Source organism: Syngnathoides biaculeatus, chromosome 3 (assembly GCF_019802595.1).
Source record: "Syngnathoides biaculeatus isolate LvHL_M chromosome 3, ASM1980259v1, whole genome shotgun sequence".
NCBI classification, from domain to species: Eukaryota; Metazoa; Chordata; class Actinopteri; order Syngnathiformes; family Syngnathidae; genus Syngnathoides; species Syngnathoides biaculeatus.
Genome location: NC_084642.1, coordinates 33,359,842 through 33,378,723, shown reverse-complemented (window position 1 = coordinate 33,378,723; position 18,882 = coordinate 33,359,842). Strand labels below are relative to the sequence as shown.

The window sequence follows — 18,882 nt, the reverse complement described above, 5'->3', positions numbered from 1 at the left end:
TCACAAGCATTGGAAGTCATGCGAAAAAAAAATTCTGATCTTTTGCAGCTATTTTTGAAATGTAACTAGCATTGGAATGATAGAAATTGCCAAAAGCAACGGATATTTAATCACACAAGTTCTTTCAGTAATGGATGAAAATTACATCCACTTTGTAATAACATTACATAACCTCATTACAAGTGATTAGTTATTCCCCAACTCTGTAAGTGAACAGTATTAATTTTTTAGCAATTTGGATAGCCAGTGATTACAAATGACACCAGCATGTTCCTTTCAACTCACTGGAACAAAAAGAGGAGTTTTACCTGAAGCTCAAACAGCGTCCATTGTTATGTGGATTGCTTTTATTGCGGTGTAGCAGATGCAGAGTAAATGGGAAATCATAGTGCAAGGCATTTTACCTCCTGAGCCAAGCCAAAACAAAAGTAATCATATGTAAATTGTATTCTACAGCTCTAAGCAGGACGTTGACTCTGCTCTCATATATACTGTAGAGTATGTTGGTGTTTTGACTGGGAAGCCTGAATATACTTAGTGCAACAGACCCGTTTCAATTACTGTATGGTCCGAAAAGGTGTGTGTGTGTGTTTGTGCAACAATACACATTCTGAAATGTTACTCCCTTCAGGCCTCCATCTCTCATGACCTTCAAAAGGAAATCAGACAAGGATAGGAAGGGGAATCGATTGTATATTTCATTCATGCACACAAACACACACACACAGATTCATGCACGCACATAGACTAATCAAAAAGTGAGCGAGCATGTATGTACCCAAATAGCTCAGCAGCGCCATTTTTCATTGTGCACATATCTAAAGATAGAAAGTCACAAATGTATTGCCCTTCGTACTTTTTCAATGGAGGTGAACGCTGGTGTGATGTCGGCTCAGACCCGGTCGGCCACTCGGGGTAGCTGTTGTTCTTACATCTTGACAGACCTACCTGTACACACACATACACGGCTTAGTGAGACAACACAAACTAGTGTTGGAATTTTGACTTCACGATTTTTCTATATTGTATTGAAGTTTGTAAATGTAGAGAAACAGACCACAAAAAAACATTTATATTATACAAAAGAAGCATTATCTTACAATTATAAACATCATAAAGAAAAAAAATGTTTTTCCTGCAGATATTTCAAAATATCCATCCATCCATTTTCTGAGCCGCTTCACCTCACAAGGGTCGCGGGAGTGCTGGAGCCCATCTTAGCTGTCCTCAGGGAGGAGGTGGGCACACCCTGAAATGGTTACCAGCCAATCGCCGTATTTCAAAATATAATCATCTCAATATTCGTGATGCACTGAATTTCCATATTTTTTAAATATGTCAAGAACATTACCAATTCTCAGTTATTGCAGCAAAATATTTAACAGGATCAAAAATAATATTCCCAACATTATCATGACTCAATAATTGGAAATAAATTCTCACTTTAATATGTATTTTAATGTACCTATTGCATCAACCTTGTGATGTCAGAGGCATTTGTTGACAGATGTCGTCTGATGCATGCTATTTGAAAAATAGCAGTAGTAGGGGGGTTTCATATAAGACAATATTGGGACATGGCGCTCTGTATCCAAAACACAACATACTGCACTACTCTATAGTTTGGTTCAGTTATAGGTGTTCAGCACTTAACCCTTAGGTGGCATTAATGCACTGAAACATTGTCTAGTCCACCAGAAATCAATAAGAAGAAATGAACAAGTGTGACGTTACTTCAAATGAATACTGTGCTGTCATCTGTAAAGAATGTCATTAAAAAATGAAATACCACGCTGCTTGTTGAGATTTCTACATGAAGCAAATCCGACTGTCCGGATATGTAGTTCAGACAGCACTTTCACCACTGCGAAACTATTACGGGATCACACATCTAGTGAAGGTAATTGGGATTGATAAACAACCGGTGAAGCACTTTTTACCTTGTACCTGATCAACAAGCTACTATCCTGTTATCATCCCATCTTGTTCACTGAGTGAAAACACAAGCGCTTTAACTGCCACCACAATCACGACTCAGCCCACACTCTTGTTCTGTCGAGTTTACGTGAGCGGCACAGAGAGTTGCAGCTGCTTTCTTTAGTATGACAGATACATCGCACTTGATAAGTCACTTCGTCTTCAAGTGATTTTATACGAATATGCCTGACTTTGTTGCAACATCTTTCATACACAAACTATATTTTTTTCCAAAAGACATATGTTACGTGGCCTTTTTCAGGCAATTATGGCTCACGTGTCGCTAGCATCTTCTCTTCCCTGTTGTCTCCAAAAGGTATAGAAAACAAAATCCCCTTTTCCATCTCCAGTATTAATTAAATATCAATCAATTGTGCTCTCCCCAACGCTAATGAAGACAGACTTGTTTCAAGTATGGTTTTTGACTATAAATTGACTATTACTGTATAACTATTATTGATTGCATTGATTTTTGACAGACTACTGTAATGTGTGGCAGTATGACCAACTTCACCAATGAAATTGTAATCCTTGTGGCTCTGTTTAAAGCGTTGATAATGGGAAAGAAGGGAAAATTTTTAAATAGTGTCTTAGAATAGAAGGCTATAATTTGCTGTAGTAGGCTTCTTTTGAAACTGCACATTGATCCAGAAAATACTCTTAAAGGGTCTTTCTTTTCTTCGTTTTAGCTCAGTTTCATTCACCAAGAGCAGTCTTTTCTTGTTCCTTGCAGCCACTCTGCACCCTCCAGTCGGCCCCGCATGAATGATAGAGTGCTAAGGCCAGGGCTTTGGCCTTGAACTCTGACCTTGCCTGCAATCAGTCATACCACCAGGCCCTTCCCTCCTCTCAGGCCACAGACAGCTCATTGACCGTCTCCCCTCCATTTCCCCCTTACCTTTTCATCCTTTTCGTCTCTTTTTGTCCCTTTCCCTCATGCTGCATTCAGAATGGCCATGCTGTTTTTTTTTTTTTTTTTAATGGGGTGCTGCTCCGAGACAATGGCGGGCAAACACGCCCTCAGAGATGGAACAACAGACCCAAGGCCCCACTGTCAGACACACCGGCCTTACACATCAATCTGTGAAACGACCTTGAACTGATGGGTAAATGATGGTGTCATCCTGTCAGGAGAGGACACCCTGGCTTTGGAGCTCATGCAGGCCAACCAAACATCTCCCTTCCCCCATTCCCCAAATTCCCAGCCTTTCACTCTTTCCATCTATTTCTTTGCGTCATGGGATACTTTAGTGCTAAGAATCTGAAATTCTATCAACATTCATAAAAAGTCACTTGCTGTTTTGTGTGATATTTGTGACACAATAGGGATTTAGCCATGAGATTGCTCGATCCCATTCCTCCCTTTGGTATTTTTCCCTTGTAGGAAGGAATGTGGTTTGCATTTCCAGTTTGCAGCATGACTAACACCTACTTCAAACAGGAAGGAAATAATCACCACGCCCATCCGCTACCGCTGATCATTACAAAGTGTAAAATAAATAAATAAATAATACCAACATCCAGCAGAAGTAAAGCCATTTTAAACTGCCATCAAATATTTAACATCAAATTTAAGCATCAAAAAATGGAAACAGGATCTTTCTGTGATGGGTTCATACGAATTATGGTGATATTGTGTTGCATTTTTTTGTATGGCTGTATGATACAACAACCACTAGAAGGACTACTGAATCAACAGCTCTCTGACAGTATGAGTTTAAGTGATCTTATTATCATCAAAAGAGCAGTGTTAAATACAACTCTTGTATTGGCTCTAATTCACCTTGTGAATGTTTTGTAATCAGTAAGGGTTTTAAATAAATACAAAAAACACCAAAGACTGCAACAAGAAGGACATTTCTATCATCTTTTTTCCTTTGCTTTTCAAATGTAGAGAAGACAGAAAACTCCATTCTGAATGTGAGAGAGACATTTTGCCAACTCAGGTGTAATTTCATGGGCTTCTCAGCAGTATCATCGTGTGTGTGTGTGTGTGTGTGTGTGTGTGTGTGTGTGTGTGTGTGTGTGTGTGTGTGTGTGTGCTTGTTTGTGCAAAAACACGGTTGAACGCTACTGTACCTGGCAAAAACAAACAGCATATAGATAGATTTCCTCTGAATTCCCCTCACACTCTCCAGGTGTTTTCCTAATGGCATCAGGGCAGGCTTCCCCAGCGGCCCGTCTATCATCTATGGTGCCTGGTGAAGTTGCCTGTCTGCAAACACTCCATCTGTTGCTGATATGAAAGGCTGTAAGAAAGGTGATGGCTGAGTAGTGAGTGGATGGCTGGCGACTGCGGCCACCTCTGGGGTCAGAGGTGAGATTGGCTCAGACAGGGCGTTAATACAAAGGGCCTCTTTGACCTGAAAATTTTCCTGATTGAATCCAGTTGGAGGACAGAAGAAAATAATTACCATAACCCTCCATCGCAGAGTTTATCCTTACTCTCAGAACAGTATGACAGGATGTAATGGTACATATGTATTTTGAAAGGTAAATGGAATGATTGACCTCTCCATCTTGGCCAAAGAGCATTCCCTTCTTCCCACAAATGTATCCTGACAAACCAGGGTCGCGGGTGTGCTGGAGTCTGCCCCATCTGACTTTGGGCGAGAGGCAGTGTACACCCTGAACTGGTCGCCAGTCAATCACACTTAATCGCACTTAAAAACAAATAAACATTCACACTCACATTCTATTGGCAATTTAGACTCTTCAATGACCTTGCCATGCATGTATTTGGTATGTGGGAGGAAACCAGACTGCCCGGAGAAAAGAACATACAGTCTCCACAGAGGTGAGGCTGTATTTGAACTATGGTCCTCAGAACTGTTAGGCAGATGGGCTAAATCCAAATCGTTGTCAACTTGGATATTAGTTGACAAAATGATGTCACCGTGAGAACAATTTCAAATTCATCATTTTGCAAACCATATGCCCTTTATTCACTTTTGCATTCAATCTTGAAACCTGTCACGGTCTTGAACCCAAGTCCTCCAAACTGTGAGGTGGATGTGCTGACCAGTCATTCACGTGCCGCTGAATGAATTATTGTTTCCTTCAAAATGTTTTATGATCAAGACCAACATAATATTGGAGGTTTTGAAGATGAGACCTTTGCACAGTTCCACATTGTCTGTCAGGTATTTTCTTCAATTTCAGTAAGTAGCTCACTCTCAAGGTCTTCCAAATCAAAACCATGATTTATCACAGTAGCTCAGCAAAGACTCGTCGATATAATGAACATAATTATATACGATGACTCATTTAATTTTAAGTAAAATATGTAATATATCCGTATTACATGAATAGATTTTTTTGTCATATTGTAGTTGCTCTTTGGATTTTTTACTTTTGTATTATATTCTTTTCCAGAACCAGTATTATACAGTACATTCACACATACATACACACGCACATGCAAGCACGTGCACACACACGTGCACACACACACAATACACATACAGATAACAAAGACATGAGAAATATTGTATGTGGTCATTGACAAAAAGCAGCAAAGTGCTGCAATAAGATGGTAAGGGTGGAGAGCAGGGGTCTCAAACTCAACCGTACCTTGTGGGCTGGGCGCTCATGGACACGCCCATACTTCAAATTAGAAAAAAAAAAAATTCTGATCTTCTCAAATGTCTTTTATTTTGTAACACAATTGAGGATGACGAAGGACACAGGTGTGAACAACGTCTGCAAAACTACTAAAAAAAACAAACTCCATGCAAATGTTCATGTAACTTCCCCTCATTGAAAAATGTTTTTCTCCTTGCATTAAGCCAGGTCGATGTCCCCCCCCCCCCCCCTGACAACAATCGTGATTGGTAGGTTCGTCAGCTCCACACACAACACTGTAAAAGTCCCATTCATACAAAAACTCGAGGGCCGCACTAACATTAAACTTTCATATTAGGGTGGGGGCCACCCCGTAGCTCAGTGGTTAGAGCACTGTTTTGGTAAACCAGGGGTTGTGGGTTCATATCCCACTGGGGCCTCCACTCCCTGAGAAGGCTTGCGTCAGGAAGGGAATCCGGCGTAAAAATTGTCCCAAACATATATATGCGTTCATCTGAGATGATACGCTGTGGGCACCCCAAAAGGGACAAGCCTTACACTGTGTGGCAAACAGTGTATGTAACAGTGGTGTGCTTATCACATGTGAGTTTGTGTACGGACACATGAAATGTTTCACTGATGTTGGCAAATTACTTTTTTTTTAACTCTGAAATCAATTCATGCCCTCCGAAGGGAGTTCCAGCAGAAGACAAAGCAGGTTGAAGTATGGGCTCTGGATGAGGTGCTTTCGTTTACTGTGAATCCGTTGCCAACACACAATCAAAGCAATACTTTGAATTTGATTTGTTATACCATTTGAATGAGGACTGCAGAGGAGTGTTTTGCGGTCTTTTTTTTTTTTTTTTTGGGGGGGGTGCTTTTCAAACCACAAGTAAAAGCCAAAATCAGGATTTGTTTTAAATTGGCTGTAATGGAAAACCATCTGCAAAGCATGCTGCACTGTACAAACACTACACAGCCATATTCGTTACAATAGCAACATTTCATAAGATTTATTACATGTGTTGTACTCACACATTCTTCCTTCTCAATTTGAACTCTTTTTACAATAATAAACATCAACCATTCCATTAATTTTCTGTGCCGCTTATCCTCACTAGGGTCTTGGGCATGCTGGAACCAATCCCAACCCTCTCGGGGCAAGCTGGTTGGGATAGAAAAACAACCATTCACAGTCACGTTCACACCTACAGGCAGGCCTCTCCAATAAGCTTAACTTGCATGTTTTTGGAATGCGTGAGGAAACCAAAGTACCTGAAAAACACCCGCGCAGGGACGGGGAGAACATGTAAACTGCACAAAGTTGGGACTGGCATTTGAACGCCGGTCATCAGAAGTGTGAGGAAGGTGTCCTAACCCGTGCCGCCTAATAATAAACACTGTCACCAATTTTGCAATTAGTTCAGTGACATGAGTCATTAATTATGGTCTCAAAAGAGTTAGACACCCACCTCACTTGAAAGTGACTGAAGTAGTAATTTGCACTTTCTGCTCTGGCTCATCAAACATAATGGCTGGCAGCGGTGTTTTCATATTATGTCCCAATTGGCTTTAAAGGCCCACTTCCAACAACTTCCTTTTTTTTTTTTTACTTCTGTTTGTTTCAAAATACACCGCAGGTCAAAATGAGTCTGTGACAGGTTTTAAAATTGAATACAAAAGGCAATAAAGGACATAGGGCTTGCAAAAGGTCCAATTTGAAATTGCTCATCGGGCATGAGGAAGGGTAGACCCTGCCAGCCAATTATAGGGCAATATAAACAAACATCCATTTACACACCTACAGGAAATTTAGAGTCTCCAATTAATGTTGCATCTTTTTGGGATGTGGGAAGAAACCGGAGTACCCCGACAAAACCCACGGAGGCACAGGGAGAACATGCAAACTCCACACAGGCGGGGCCGGGATTTGAACTCCGGTCCTCACAACTGTGAGGGCAAAAACAAACAGTTGCACCACCGTACTGCCTGGTGTAAACTTTATTTACATGTAAACAATTCATGAGAAATCCAGCCATTTCAGATGCAAGGCAGAAAAGACCAACTAGAAAAGCTTGAAAAAATGGCATCTTGGGCATTTCCAACACAGAACTTCTTGCAAACTCGATAAAAGGAAATGAAAAACCTTCAAATGTAAAATAAAAACTTTTAAATTATTTGTGTATTGTTGACGTGCCAAACGCAAACATAATCCACAGATAGACCTTCAAATGCAATCACCATCATCATCATCATGCTCTCATCAATACCTTTTTGATGGCACAAGACTTTTACGGATAAAAGGATGCAATTGTTGCGTGTCAATCTGCACCCTCTCCCTTCATTCATCTGGGGAGTTTTCCCAATTGCTCTGATTTTAAGGACAATTTATATGCGTGGATATGTTTGCCAGGTTTTGGGTTTTTGTTGACATGGGCTTGTCTGGCGAAACTTTCTCTGAACAAAGGTTGTGAGAATTTATTGGTGAATCAGACCCATTCACATGTTTCATTATCAAAATTCCTGGAAAATAGAGACTTTTGGTATATATTGTTGGAGAGACAGTTGAAAGACAAGTATACTTACGTGCCAAGACGTCTGAGCACGTATGGGTTCTTGTCATATTCCGGCTTCCGCTATCAACTGTTTTTTATTCTATGAATAAGATTAAAACTCAATTCTTTCTGGCTCTCACAGCACTCTAACGATATACAGCATCAGCCAGGAAGATGAGGCCATCTACCAGTGCATTGCTGAGAACAGCGCCGGCTCCACCCAGGCCAGCGCTCGCCTCACGGTGCTCTGGGCTGACGGACTCCCTGGTGCGCCCTCCAAAGTGCAGGCTAAGGCCCTATCACCCACCACCATACAGGTCTCCTGGAGGCAGCCCGACCAGAACACTCAAGACATCATTGGTTATGTGCTTCACATACGCAAGACCCCAGGTGAGGATGGAATCAAAAGCCACGTTGCAAAACGTTAATGACTTGCACGGGTACTAAATTAGTGGATAACTAATGTCTGAATCAACACCAGAACTCCTGCCTTGTCAAAATCAGTGACAATTCAAAATATGCACTGAAAATTTGAACTATTGTAGAAGATGGAGAGTAGATACAAATACAATGCAATAATTTTGTGTCCGAATACAGAGTTTGCCTGCACATACACTATTAGAAGAATCATGTGGTTTATATTGCTCAGTCCCAGCTGCTCTTCTCCTCAGTCTATCTCTCGTGTGTAATTAAAGGCCAGAGGCATGAGCCAATCAGGTTGCTGCAATTACGCTTCCAGGATGGGATGGGCTGATGGGTTTCAGGTTGGAGATAGATTGGCGTTATGGTCTGGTGTCTCTGGATTAAGAGCAATCGAATGCAATAATGCACACCCTTTAACGCCCCCTTCTCTAACTTTGTCTAGAATTTCTCAGACCAGCAGGGCCACACTAGATTAGCTATTAATTAAGAGCCAGCAAAAACAGTAATAACCGTTAATGAATGACAGTGACCAATGTATATGTTGTTTCCTCTCTTGATCTTTTTTCAATAGAACATGAATGCAAAAATCAAATGTCTAATTTCACCCTTATTTCTTTGTGACTTCGTCTTTTACCGCCTTTCTCTCCATCCATCGCAATCAGACCCAGTGGAAATGGAGTATGAGGAGGCAGTCAGTAAGGTGACACTGCAGCACATTATCCGAGATCTCGAGCCTTCCACCAGTTACACCTTCTACGTCAAAGCCTACACATCCCATGGGGCCAGTAAACCATCAGATAGTGCCACAGAGATGACTCATGGGGAAGGTGAAAGCACAGAAATAAACATGCACTTGCACAGTATTCACAGAATCTATTGCATCTGAAGCAGAAACACTGAAATACACAGCAGACTTTTTTATCTTTTATTATGTATGTTTTATTTCATCCAACGGTTTTCTAATCCACTTATCCACACAAGGGTTGCGGGAGTGGAGCCTATCCCAGCTGTCATTGGGTAGGAGGCAGGGTACACCCTGAACTGGTTGCCAGCCAATCACAGGGCACATGGAGACGGACAACAGTCGCACTCACAATCACACCTAGGGGCAACTTAGAGCCTCTTATGTTGCATGTTTTTGGGATGTGGGAGGAAACCGGAGTGTCCCGGACTTGTCGGGATTTGAACCCCAGTACTTAGAACTGTGAGGACAAGACTTTACAGCTTCACCACTGTGCCTCCACTGTTTTGTTTCAGAAAAGGAAAAAAAAATGTTGTCTCTGGAACCAAACCCGTGCCACAGAGATGCACACAAGCAGGCAAATGAAAATGTTGATGATGATGATGAGGAGGATGTTGATTGAAACCTGAGTGGGACAATATTGCACCACTGAGCTTAGTTTCTGGCGCTTCATTGCCTTGCTACCTCGGTTGCAGACTAGTATCTCCCAACTGCCAAGTACCAGTTTCTTTTAGTAGAATTTGGATTTTTGACACAGTCCTTTCAAACGGAGCTCTGACATATGTGCTATATGATGCATAGAAATGTTTCTATACTGTAGACATAAGATGTTGGGCATTATTTTGAATCCTATAGCGTTTTGTAGTCTCTGGAAAAACTCTGCTGCCTTGTTTCAGGGGATATTTTGCTATCTGCTATTTAAATAAGTTTGTTGACTTACATTCTATATTGTATTGCAGTTCCAGCACCCCCCTCCCTCTTCGCCAAAGTTGTGAACAGCAGCATGGTGCAAGCAATGTGGGAAGCTTCCACTAAGATGGGTCAACACCAAGGCTTCCGACTATATTACAGAAGAGCCCACACTGCAGTGTTCACTGGTCCCATTTTCTTACCTCGCAACGCTACCCAGTACAACATCACTCAGCTGGGTGAGATCTTTCATGACTTTCAGGACCTAACACATTACTCCTTCAACACATTAATGCGAGTAAGTTAAGATTTTCATCAAAAAATTGTGCTACAGTGGACCCTCAGAAGTCTTTTGTTTCTTTCTTTCATTTACTCAGTTCATTGTTGGAGGTTAAAAAGGAAGGGACAGTCTCTTGCCAAGTCATCATATTTTTTGTAATCAAGTAATAATTTTAGTCTGGTTTTGTTCAATTTTCAGAAGTTTGACTTTGTGCTAAAAAAAAAAAAAAAAAAGTTGTGCGACCCTCAAAAACACAATTTCTAAGGGTATAAGTATTTGTCTCTTCTATCCAGACCCTTCACTGGTTTATGAGATAAATCTACTGGCCTACAACCAACACGGAGACGGCAATGCCACCATGCGCTTTGTCTCACTTCGAGAGGCATTGGAGAAATCTGGTAATTGCTTCGCACACGCAGCCTCAGCCTCTCTTTGCTTGCCTTTTCTGGGTTTCAAGCTTTATAACTCTGCATTCTTTGAACTTGACATGTCGTGCCTCACCAGTTCTGGATGCTTCCTGTGACTGTGTGCAAGAGGAACAGAGCAAAGCATCCACCACAGGGATCATAATTGGCATTCACATTGGAGTCACCTGCATCATCTTCTGCATTTTCTTCCTCATCTTCAGCTACCGTGGCAGGTGTGTTCATGATGGCAATCCGATGATAACCAATGTTAGGCATTAATGTCAGTCTGTCATAATCATAATATGTGCAGCTGACTAATGTTTTAAAGTGTTGTTCTGATGATCCTCAGATTGATGATGTGTAAGGCAGTTCAGGCCACTCCCCAGGCATCACACAGCACACCACTGGAATCCTCTTCTTCCCAGGAGGGCTATGGGATAAACGCAGCCACCAGAAGAGAGATGAAGATCAATTGCAGCGCAGGAGGAACCAAAGTGGTTGACAGCAATGAGCTGGAGAGACTCTTCCTTCAATCCAACAGACAAGACCCACTCATGGTGAGTCCTTACAGCAATTCTGCTGCAGAGGTGATGACATGATTTGCATATGTAAACTCACATCAAAGAACATAGCAGGTGTGGACTGGGATTTTTCTCTTTCTGCCATAGAAATATCTATCTATCTATCTATCTATCTATCTATCTATCTATCTATCTATCTATCTATCTATCTATCTATCTATCTATCTATCTATCTATCTATCTGTGTGTGTGCATGTGTGCATATTTATCCATCCATCCATTTTCTGAGCCACTTATCCTCACGAGGGTTCACAGGAGTGCTGGAGCTTATCCGAGCTGTCAACAGAGGCAGGGTACACCTTGAAATGGTTGCCAGCCAATCGTCGGGCACATGGAGACAGACAACAGCCGCACTCACAATCACACCTAGGGGCAATTTAGATTCTCCAATGAGTGCATGTTTTCGGATGTGGGAGGAAACCGGAGTGCCCGGAGAAAACCAATGCAGGCACAGGGAGAACATGCAAACTCCACACAGGCGGGGCTGGTATTTGAACCCTGGTCCTCAGAACTGTGAGGCTAACGCGCTAACTAGTTGCTCCATTGTGTAGATAGGGAGACAGAGCGACAGAAAATGGATGAATGTATATATATTGTGCAGACTTTATCTCTCTTCTCTCTTCTCAACTGCTGCCTCAACATTCTGATTTTACTAGACACAGAGAGGGAGAGGTGTCACGACCCATTGGAACAGAGGTAGGACCCAAATGCAGGAGTACACGGGAGACACAGCTGTAAATCGGGAAAAACGTTTATTATTCAATGGTCGGGGATCGGGCAGGCAGTCAGGCGGAGCAGTGGTAATTGGGACGTCGGGCGTAGAGAGCAGGTCAGCGGGCAGGCAGGAGTCGGTACACGGGAGAACGATCAAAGCAGGCAGGAGTATTAAGGGAGTTAGGCTTACGGGGTTGGTCGGAGAACAGGCGAAGGTCGGTACACACGGGTTGACGATCAGGGATACAAGAGTGCTGGAACGGGGCATGAACCTCAGCGATCTGGCAGAGGACCAGTCATCACCAGGTCCTATAGGTACCGGGCATAATCAGCCGAAACAAGGTGCGGGGGTGTGCCGACTAATTGGCTGGCCACGCCCAGCCTGGGGAGGATGCCAGGAGCATGACAATACCCCCCTCCTCTAAGGCACGGCTCCCAGACGCCCCTTAACGAAAGAAACGGACAAAAATTAACAAATCCAGGGGCGGGTGGAAGGGGGTCCGGAGGCGCCCCCCCCCAACCCCAGGCGAGGCGTCTGGGTGGACGGGAGAGGAAGGTGCCAGCCACCGAGACTGGGGTGTCAGGAGGCCGTATACCCGTCGCTGTCGAGACAGGAGCGTGGAGCGGGCTCGGGCCAGTCGCCGCCAGTACTCCTGGACCAGAACGTGAGGCGGCTGGGGAACCGTCGCCACCTCCCGGACAGCAACTTGAGGTGGCTGCGGTGCCATTGCCACCTCCTGGACAGTAACATGAGGGGACGGAGATGACATCACCACCCCCTCCTGGACGGCAATGTGAGGTGGCGGCGACATCACCACCTCCTCCTGGACGGGAACGTGAGAAGGCAGTGGCATCATCGCCACCTCCTCCTGGAGTGGAATGTGAGAAGGCACTTGTGGGCGTCTCCTCTGGCCGTCGCGCGGAGGACCCGGATTGGTGTACTTGTACCCACTAGGCGAAGGTGAAGCAAACTGACCGGGATTGAAGATCGGGTGAAGAGACTCATAGTCGAAATAATCTGAGTCGTACTCAGGCAGCCGGTCATACAAATCAAGGTCCTCCTCTTAGTCCGAAAAATCAAAGTCCAGAAGAATACGAGGTGCTGGATGGGTCGTGGTAAGGACGTATTCATAGCTCGCCGGCGGAGCGTATGACACGGAAGCGGAGGACGTCATGGAGCCTACCCGGATCGGACAAGCTTGGTCCTCCGGCAGTCTACCTTGCGTCGAGCAGAGACGTCCAGTGACAACACCAGTCAGGTTCTGGTCTTTCCTGTTGGGTCCTTTTTTGCCAGATCGTTCTGTCACGACCCATCGGAACAGAGGTAGAACCCATGAGACACCACTGAGCAGCAATTGAGCCCACACTGCCAGCGCCAAAGTCAGGCATGTGGACCACTACACCATCAGTGACCTTCTTGTGAAAATCTGCAACAAAATTTCAAATTGTCAAATATCATAGATAGTTAACGTGATCTTTTAAACATTTTAATCTGAAATTTGCTGGAAACAAACGTATTGTCACAAGCCTTCCTCAAGTAGGAGCATGGAGCGTGGGTGTCATTTGAAAGATGCAGTGTAGTTTAAATGTATACTTTAGTTACTCCAACACACATCTTAGGCTCAGGTACTGGTCCTCTTGAGAGGGGTTAGACTAGTCCTCACTAGTCTGGAATTGCCCCCGCTGAGTGCCACCGATTTTATTTAAGTCTTGGTGCTTCTTTGTTGGGGTTTACAAAGGCTCAGTCTTAGGGTTCGCCTCTCTCCACCCTTGAATGGCCACATGTGTACTGAATTTTGTTCGTTTCTATGCACCAAACAACAGTTCAGAGTACCCACCCTTTTTTGAGTCTTTGAAGGGGATTCTGGAGAATGACCCTGGTGGGGACTTGTTCGTTCTGCTGGGAGACTTCAACACTCATGGGGGAAATAAAAGTAGAAGGAAGTTGCATGACTGTGAGGCCAAAAATGCGCACTTGAGTCCAATAGTTTCCGGACGACAAGCGGCTGCTTTTTTCCAGCAATGTGAACCCTGGGTCATATTTAACGATGTGGCTAGAATATTGTTTTGGTATTTTTTTTGTCTCCAGCGGGTTATCAGTTTAAACATACGACAAAATCTTGTTTGAACGTAATGGTTAAAACATGGCCAGTCCCAATAATGCACTGTGGTTTGCGCACGCACAGGTGCCTCCAATGTGTAGTAGAAGAACAACACTTTAACTTTAACATGCAAAGAAGAAGAAGAATCTACATAGGGAGCATGTAGAAGAAGAATCTACGTCAAGCATGTGTAGAAAAAGAACACTCTACCTCGGGGGTCTGGCTGAGGCTCAGCCGCAGCCTTGGCGCACATGTATGTAGAATTTAAATCAATGTCAAACATCTTTTAAAAAACAAAAGAAGGATTCTGGTGTTTAAAACTTGTGTGCAAAACCTAAAAAAAAAAAAAAAAAAAACCTCTCCTTGGCAACGCTGTAACTTTCGCTCACACAACACTGTAAAAGTGCTATCCATATAGAACTCCAGGGCCGCACTACCATTATACTTTCATATGGAGGGGCACAAAATATCGTCTCGTGGGCCGCAAATGGCCTGCAGGCCGCCAAGTTTGAGACCCTTGCTCTACCTCAATTTTGCATGGAAGTAGAAAAAGATACGTTGAGCGTGGGTAGAAGAAGACTGTGATAGTTTTTGTTAAACTCTTAGCAAGCATGAGATACACAAATGAAAAATATATTTTTTCAATTTAACAAAACTTGAGATTAAAATCACATTGAGAGGGACTAAGAGACTGGAATGATGTGTGACGGAGATTTTCTGAGGCTCTTCAACTCCGATATTGAAATGGACTTTAGTGGTTTGAGTGAACAAGAGAGGGGGACTAAAAACAATGACATTTCTGGTGTATTTGAGACATTTAACTGCCATGTTCCAGTTAATGTTTGGAAAAAAGATATGTAAAGTATAATTTTTCACAACAAACCTGTACATGCGGTACATATCCGTAGCGTATGGTTCGGCACCGGTGTAAACTGACATCTGGAAAATACAGTAACTCCATTTACTCAATTGTAGCGTTTGAGTCAATACAATAGACAAAATAACAGAATTCATTGTCTGAGTTAAAGCAAGTTGATGATGGAAATTAATATTCTTCATTCTATTAACTAATTCTTTCTGTTCATGGGTTTTCAGGCTGACAGAACTCTCTTGACCTACTCCCCAAATAGCACGCAGCTGTCCACAATACCATTGGACGAATTCACTGTCGAGCGGAACACAGAAACACGCTTCCAAGAGTCCTCAGCAACATGAACGGCTCAACGGGGCCAATGCTAATCAATGTATGAAAAGTCTGCTCAGATTCTCCCTGACTCAGGTTTTCCTTTTAGTAAGTGGGATTTTGTGTAAAGATTGTTATTGGTATGTTAAGAGGTTCTAGAGGGTCTAGAACTGGTTTTGGGGAAAGTCGTTTTTAGACAGGCTTACCAGATAAGTGTTCTTTACTCTCACTGTCTGGTTGTTAGTTTATTTTCTGGTGTTCCGCAGCACACAGAAGAGAAGCCCCAAATTTCCTTGTTATACAAAGATGATTTCATTTTTAAGTTTTTCAATATATATTTACATCCATATACTGTATCTTTATCAACTCTGTGTGAAAGTGGATATAAGTTACTGGTCTTATGGCTACTGCTCTGTGGATATCAAAGATGCCTGCTGCCTGCTCAAACATACCAATGATTCCATCATGTTGCTCACAGAACATCTAACATTCTTCCAGGGACTCGTTCAGTACTGTCTCAGGACTCCACCCCCCCACCAACCCCCCACCCCCCCAAAGTTGTGATTCTGGGCCCTCATACAAGCTCTGGGCATGTGTGAACCTTGTTTTGTTTTGTTTTGTTTTGTTTTGTTTTGTTTTGTTTTGTTTTGTTTTGTTTTGTTTTAACAAAAACCTACCTCAGCCAGAATGAATGTGTTGTGGGAAGCCTTTTGGGACATTTATCTTCCCCTGTGTTCACACTAACTGTACATGCAGATGAACAGATGGGTCAGAATTACAAGATCAGGTGCCGCACTACCTCAGATGTCAAGAATCTTCTCTCCTCTTTGTGCTTGTCAAAGCAAATGAAAAACGAGTATCCAACATAAAGCACTTCCGAATGCTGAAGTTAATTGTTCTACCTCAAACTAACATTGTCAATGTTGTCACTGTTGTAGTTGATCTTTGTCTTTTTATTGCAAAATGAAAATTGCTTACCTCCTCTGTTTGAAGAATTCGGTGTCTATAGAAAGAAAGACATTCAGCACTACATGCGATAGTACTGTCACGTGCTATGGATTCAATTGTAATCTATGCTGTTCCATTTTTAAAGTTGTCATTTTTATTTGACATTTTTTTAAATCATTGCATTAGTAGAACAAAACACTCATCAATGAACATCACATTTTCCAGACAATTTACTGCTAAATGGGATCTTTAACGGTCCATTAGACAACTGGAAAATGACGCAAATTAGTGGTGTGACTGTGTGCGCGAGTATCGATGTGGATGATGCTTATGTGCAAGTATGAATTTGTGTTAATTAAAACACAAGCACAAAATTGATTAAACTGCCAAGATATTTTACACTTTTGCTAGCATAGTTCAATATTTTTTTTTCTGTCATTTATCACTTGCTGAGAGTCGAATTAGAAGGCCAATGCCATTTTTTAAATTACAAGGTGAAGAGGAGTAGGGGCATAGTTTCAATGCAGTAGGACATACTGTACTAGGACTTGCATTGTTCTTAAAGTTAGCAAATTTTCTGTCACTGCTTAGCCAAATAAATTGTGTTCTTTTCATGATACTACGTTGTCTGTCAAACCTAGTACATGTCGACATTCGTCCTTTTCCTATAGTACTCCTCCTCACGAGGGTCTTGGGTGAACTGGAGCATATCCCAGCTCACCACGTTCAAGAGGCGGGGTACACCCAGGACCTGTACCCGGTCAATCGCAGGATAGCCCGTTGCAGATAGACGAACAACCATTCTCACTCACATTCACAACTATAGTCAAAGATCCTAATGTGGTACAGGACAAACTAGTCCAGATCTGTACATTTTAAGTTGCAGTGAAACATCTTTCTATTGGCTCAAAGGAGGGTAGTTCCGCTAGCAATACAGTACATTTTTTTCATCCATTTAACTCAGCATTTATCAGAAGCACTGTATCCTTACAGTTTTTCTTTTTGATGGCCGAAGTGATTCGTTCATTAGAGAAATGTGTAAAATGTAGGCTTTTATTGACAAAAAAGTCACTTTTTTGTGTAGAGTTCACAAGAAAGAGAAAACATTTCCCCAAAATTCTGAATTACTCAGTATCATGAGATCTTTGGTCTCAGTAAGCTACTCCAACTCCTTGAAAAAAATCACATTGAAATGAATGCGTCGATGACACAAGAGTTGCTGCTCATGTTAGCCTACATTTAAATTCTTCTCAAAACTATCAACGGTCCCCTTCTGTCTTCACTAAAAACTCGTATCAGAGCCTCAGGAACACAGTCCTGGTGGATGTCAAAGACCACAGACAGAAAAAATTAAATGAAGGAAGTCGGTCTTTGTGAGACAACATGAATCTCTCTACAGTTCTTGCTTGTGTGGCATCACAGGGTCTCGCTCTGATGTGCATTGTGGTTACCTACCTCAGAAGTTTCTGTCCTTTTGTTCAGGTCTTAAGGAGTCATGCAGAGTAAAAAACATAACCACACAAATGTACGGTGGATACATATGTAAATATATTCAAATAGTCAGCATTCACTGGATGGTGAATTAGTCAGGATTGCACACAAGCAGTATACAAACAGAAAATGTTTAATCCCTCTTTTGTGCACTAATTACTGGGGGGGTGGGAACCTTCTTGTTCTTGCTTAGTTCCTAGTTGATGTGAATGTGTAACTTTATCGGATGATATTTTTTTTCACGTCACAATTGTTAAAATTATTTTTGTCACTGGTGTATGAATTCACTGTTTACCTTTGAATAAAGTAAACTGTCTGACGTAAAGTGGGTGGCACTTACAGTTCACAATACACAGAAATAAAATAAACGAAACGTTTTTTTTTTTTTTTTGCTTGGAATGATTTATCAATAGTTTGACACCACCATACTCCATATCCATAGCCCATACATTTGAGAACGTTATTTTAGCTACTTAAATATATTTGCAAAGCATCGAGAATATTATACAGTAGTGTGCACATTTTTATGATATATTTTGAGTGATGTAATATCACTTAATCCTCATCAATTATTCTATGCTTTGGGAAATTTACAAACATTGTCCATATATCTGGGAACCCAACTCCAGTTTTGTAAATATTCTCATTGTATTCTCATTGTATTTTTCCCCTTTGAGAAGGAATTAATCAAATTAAATTCAAACAATATTATACAACATGATTCATTCTTTATATGGAGTGGCTTTTTGTTCTATCTCTTAAATAAGCATATAAGTAACTGCCTCACTTAAGTTAATTAGTGTACCTGGACTGTGTGTCTTTGGTTCAAAACTGTGGCATTTGACCACATGCTTGAAGTAAAACTTCAAAAACCCAAGGGGAGGTCCAAAGATGGATGTGGCCAATTTTATATCCTCTGCTTTGGATGGAAACACAGTCACAGATAAGAGCAGTGATACCAGTTCACATGTTCCTGCTGCATTTATCAGTGTGTCATACAACTTTT

The 18,882-nt window shown here is 42.1% G+C and overlaps 1 protein-coding gene across 3 annotated transcripts in view; it reads left to right on the top strand.

Annotated features, from left to right (window-relative positions):
• Nucleotides 1-18,624, top strand: part of igdcc3 (immunoglobulin superfamily, DCC subclass, member 3) — a 102,501-nt gene extending 83,877 nt beyond the window's left edge. For all 3 annotated transcript variants that reach the window (XM_061815497.1, XM_061815499.1, XM_061815498.1), the window contains 7 exons: nt 8,239-8,486; nt 9,182-9,346; nt 10,221-10,409; nt 10,744-10,848; nt 10,955-11,090; nt 11,207-11,414; nt 15,350-18,624. In XM_061815497.1, coding sequence (XP_061671481.1) covers nt 8,239-8,486; nt 9,182-9,346; nt 10,221-10,409; nt 10,744-10,848; nt 10,955-11,090; nt 11,207-11,414; nt 15,350-15,469 — 1,171 coding nt within the window. In that variant the 3' untranslated portion in view covers nt 15,470-18,624. The remainder of the gene's footprint in view (nt 1-8,238; nt 8,487-9,181; nt 9,347-10,220; nt 10,410-10,743; nt 10,849-10,954; nt 11,091-11,206; nt 11,415-15,349) is intronic.
• Nucleotides 18,625-18,882: the final 258 nt, after the last annotated feature.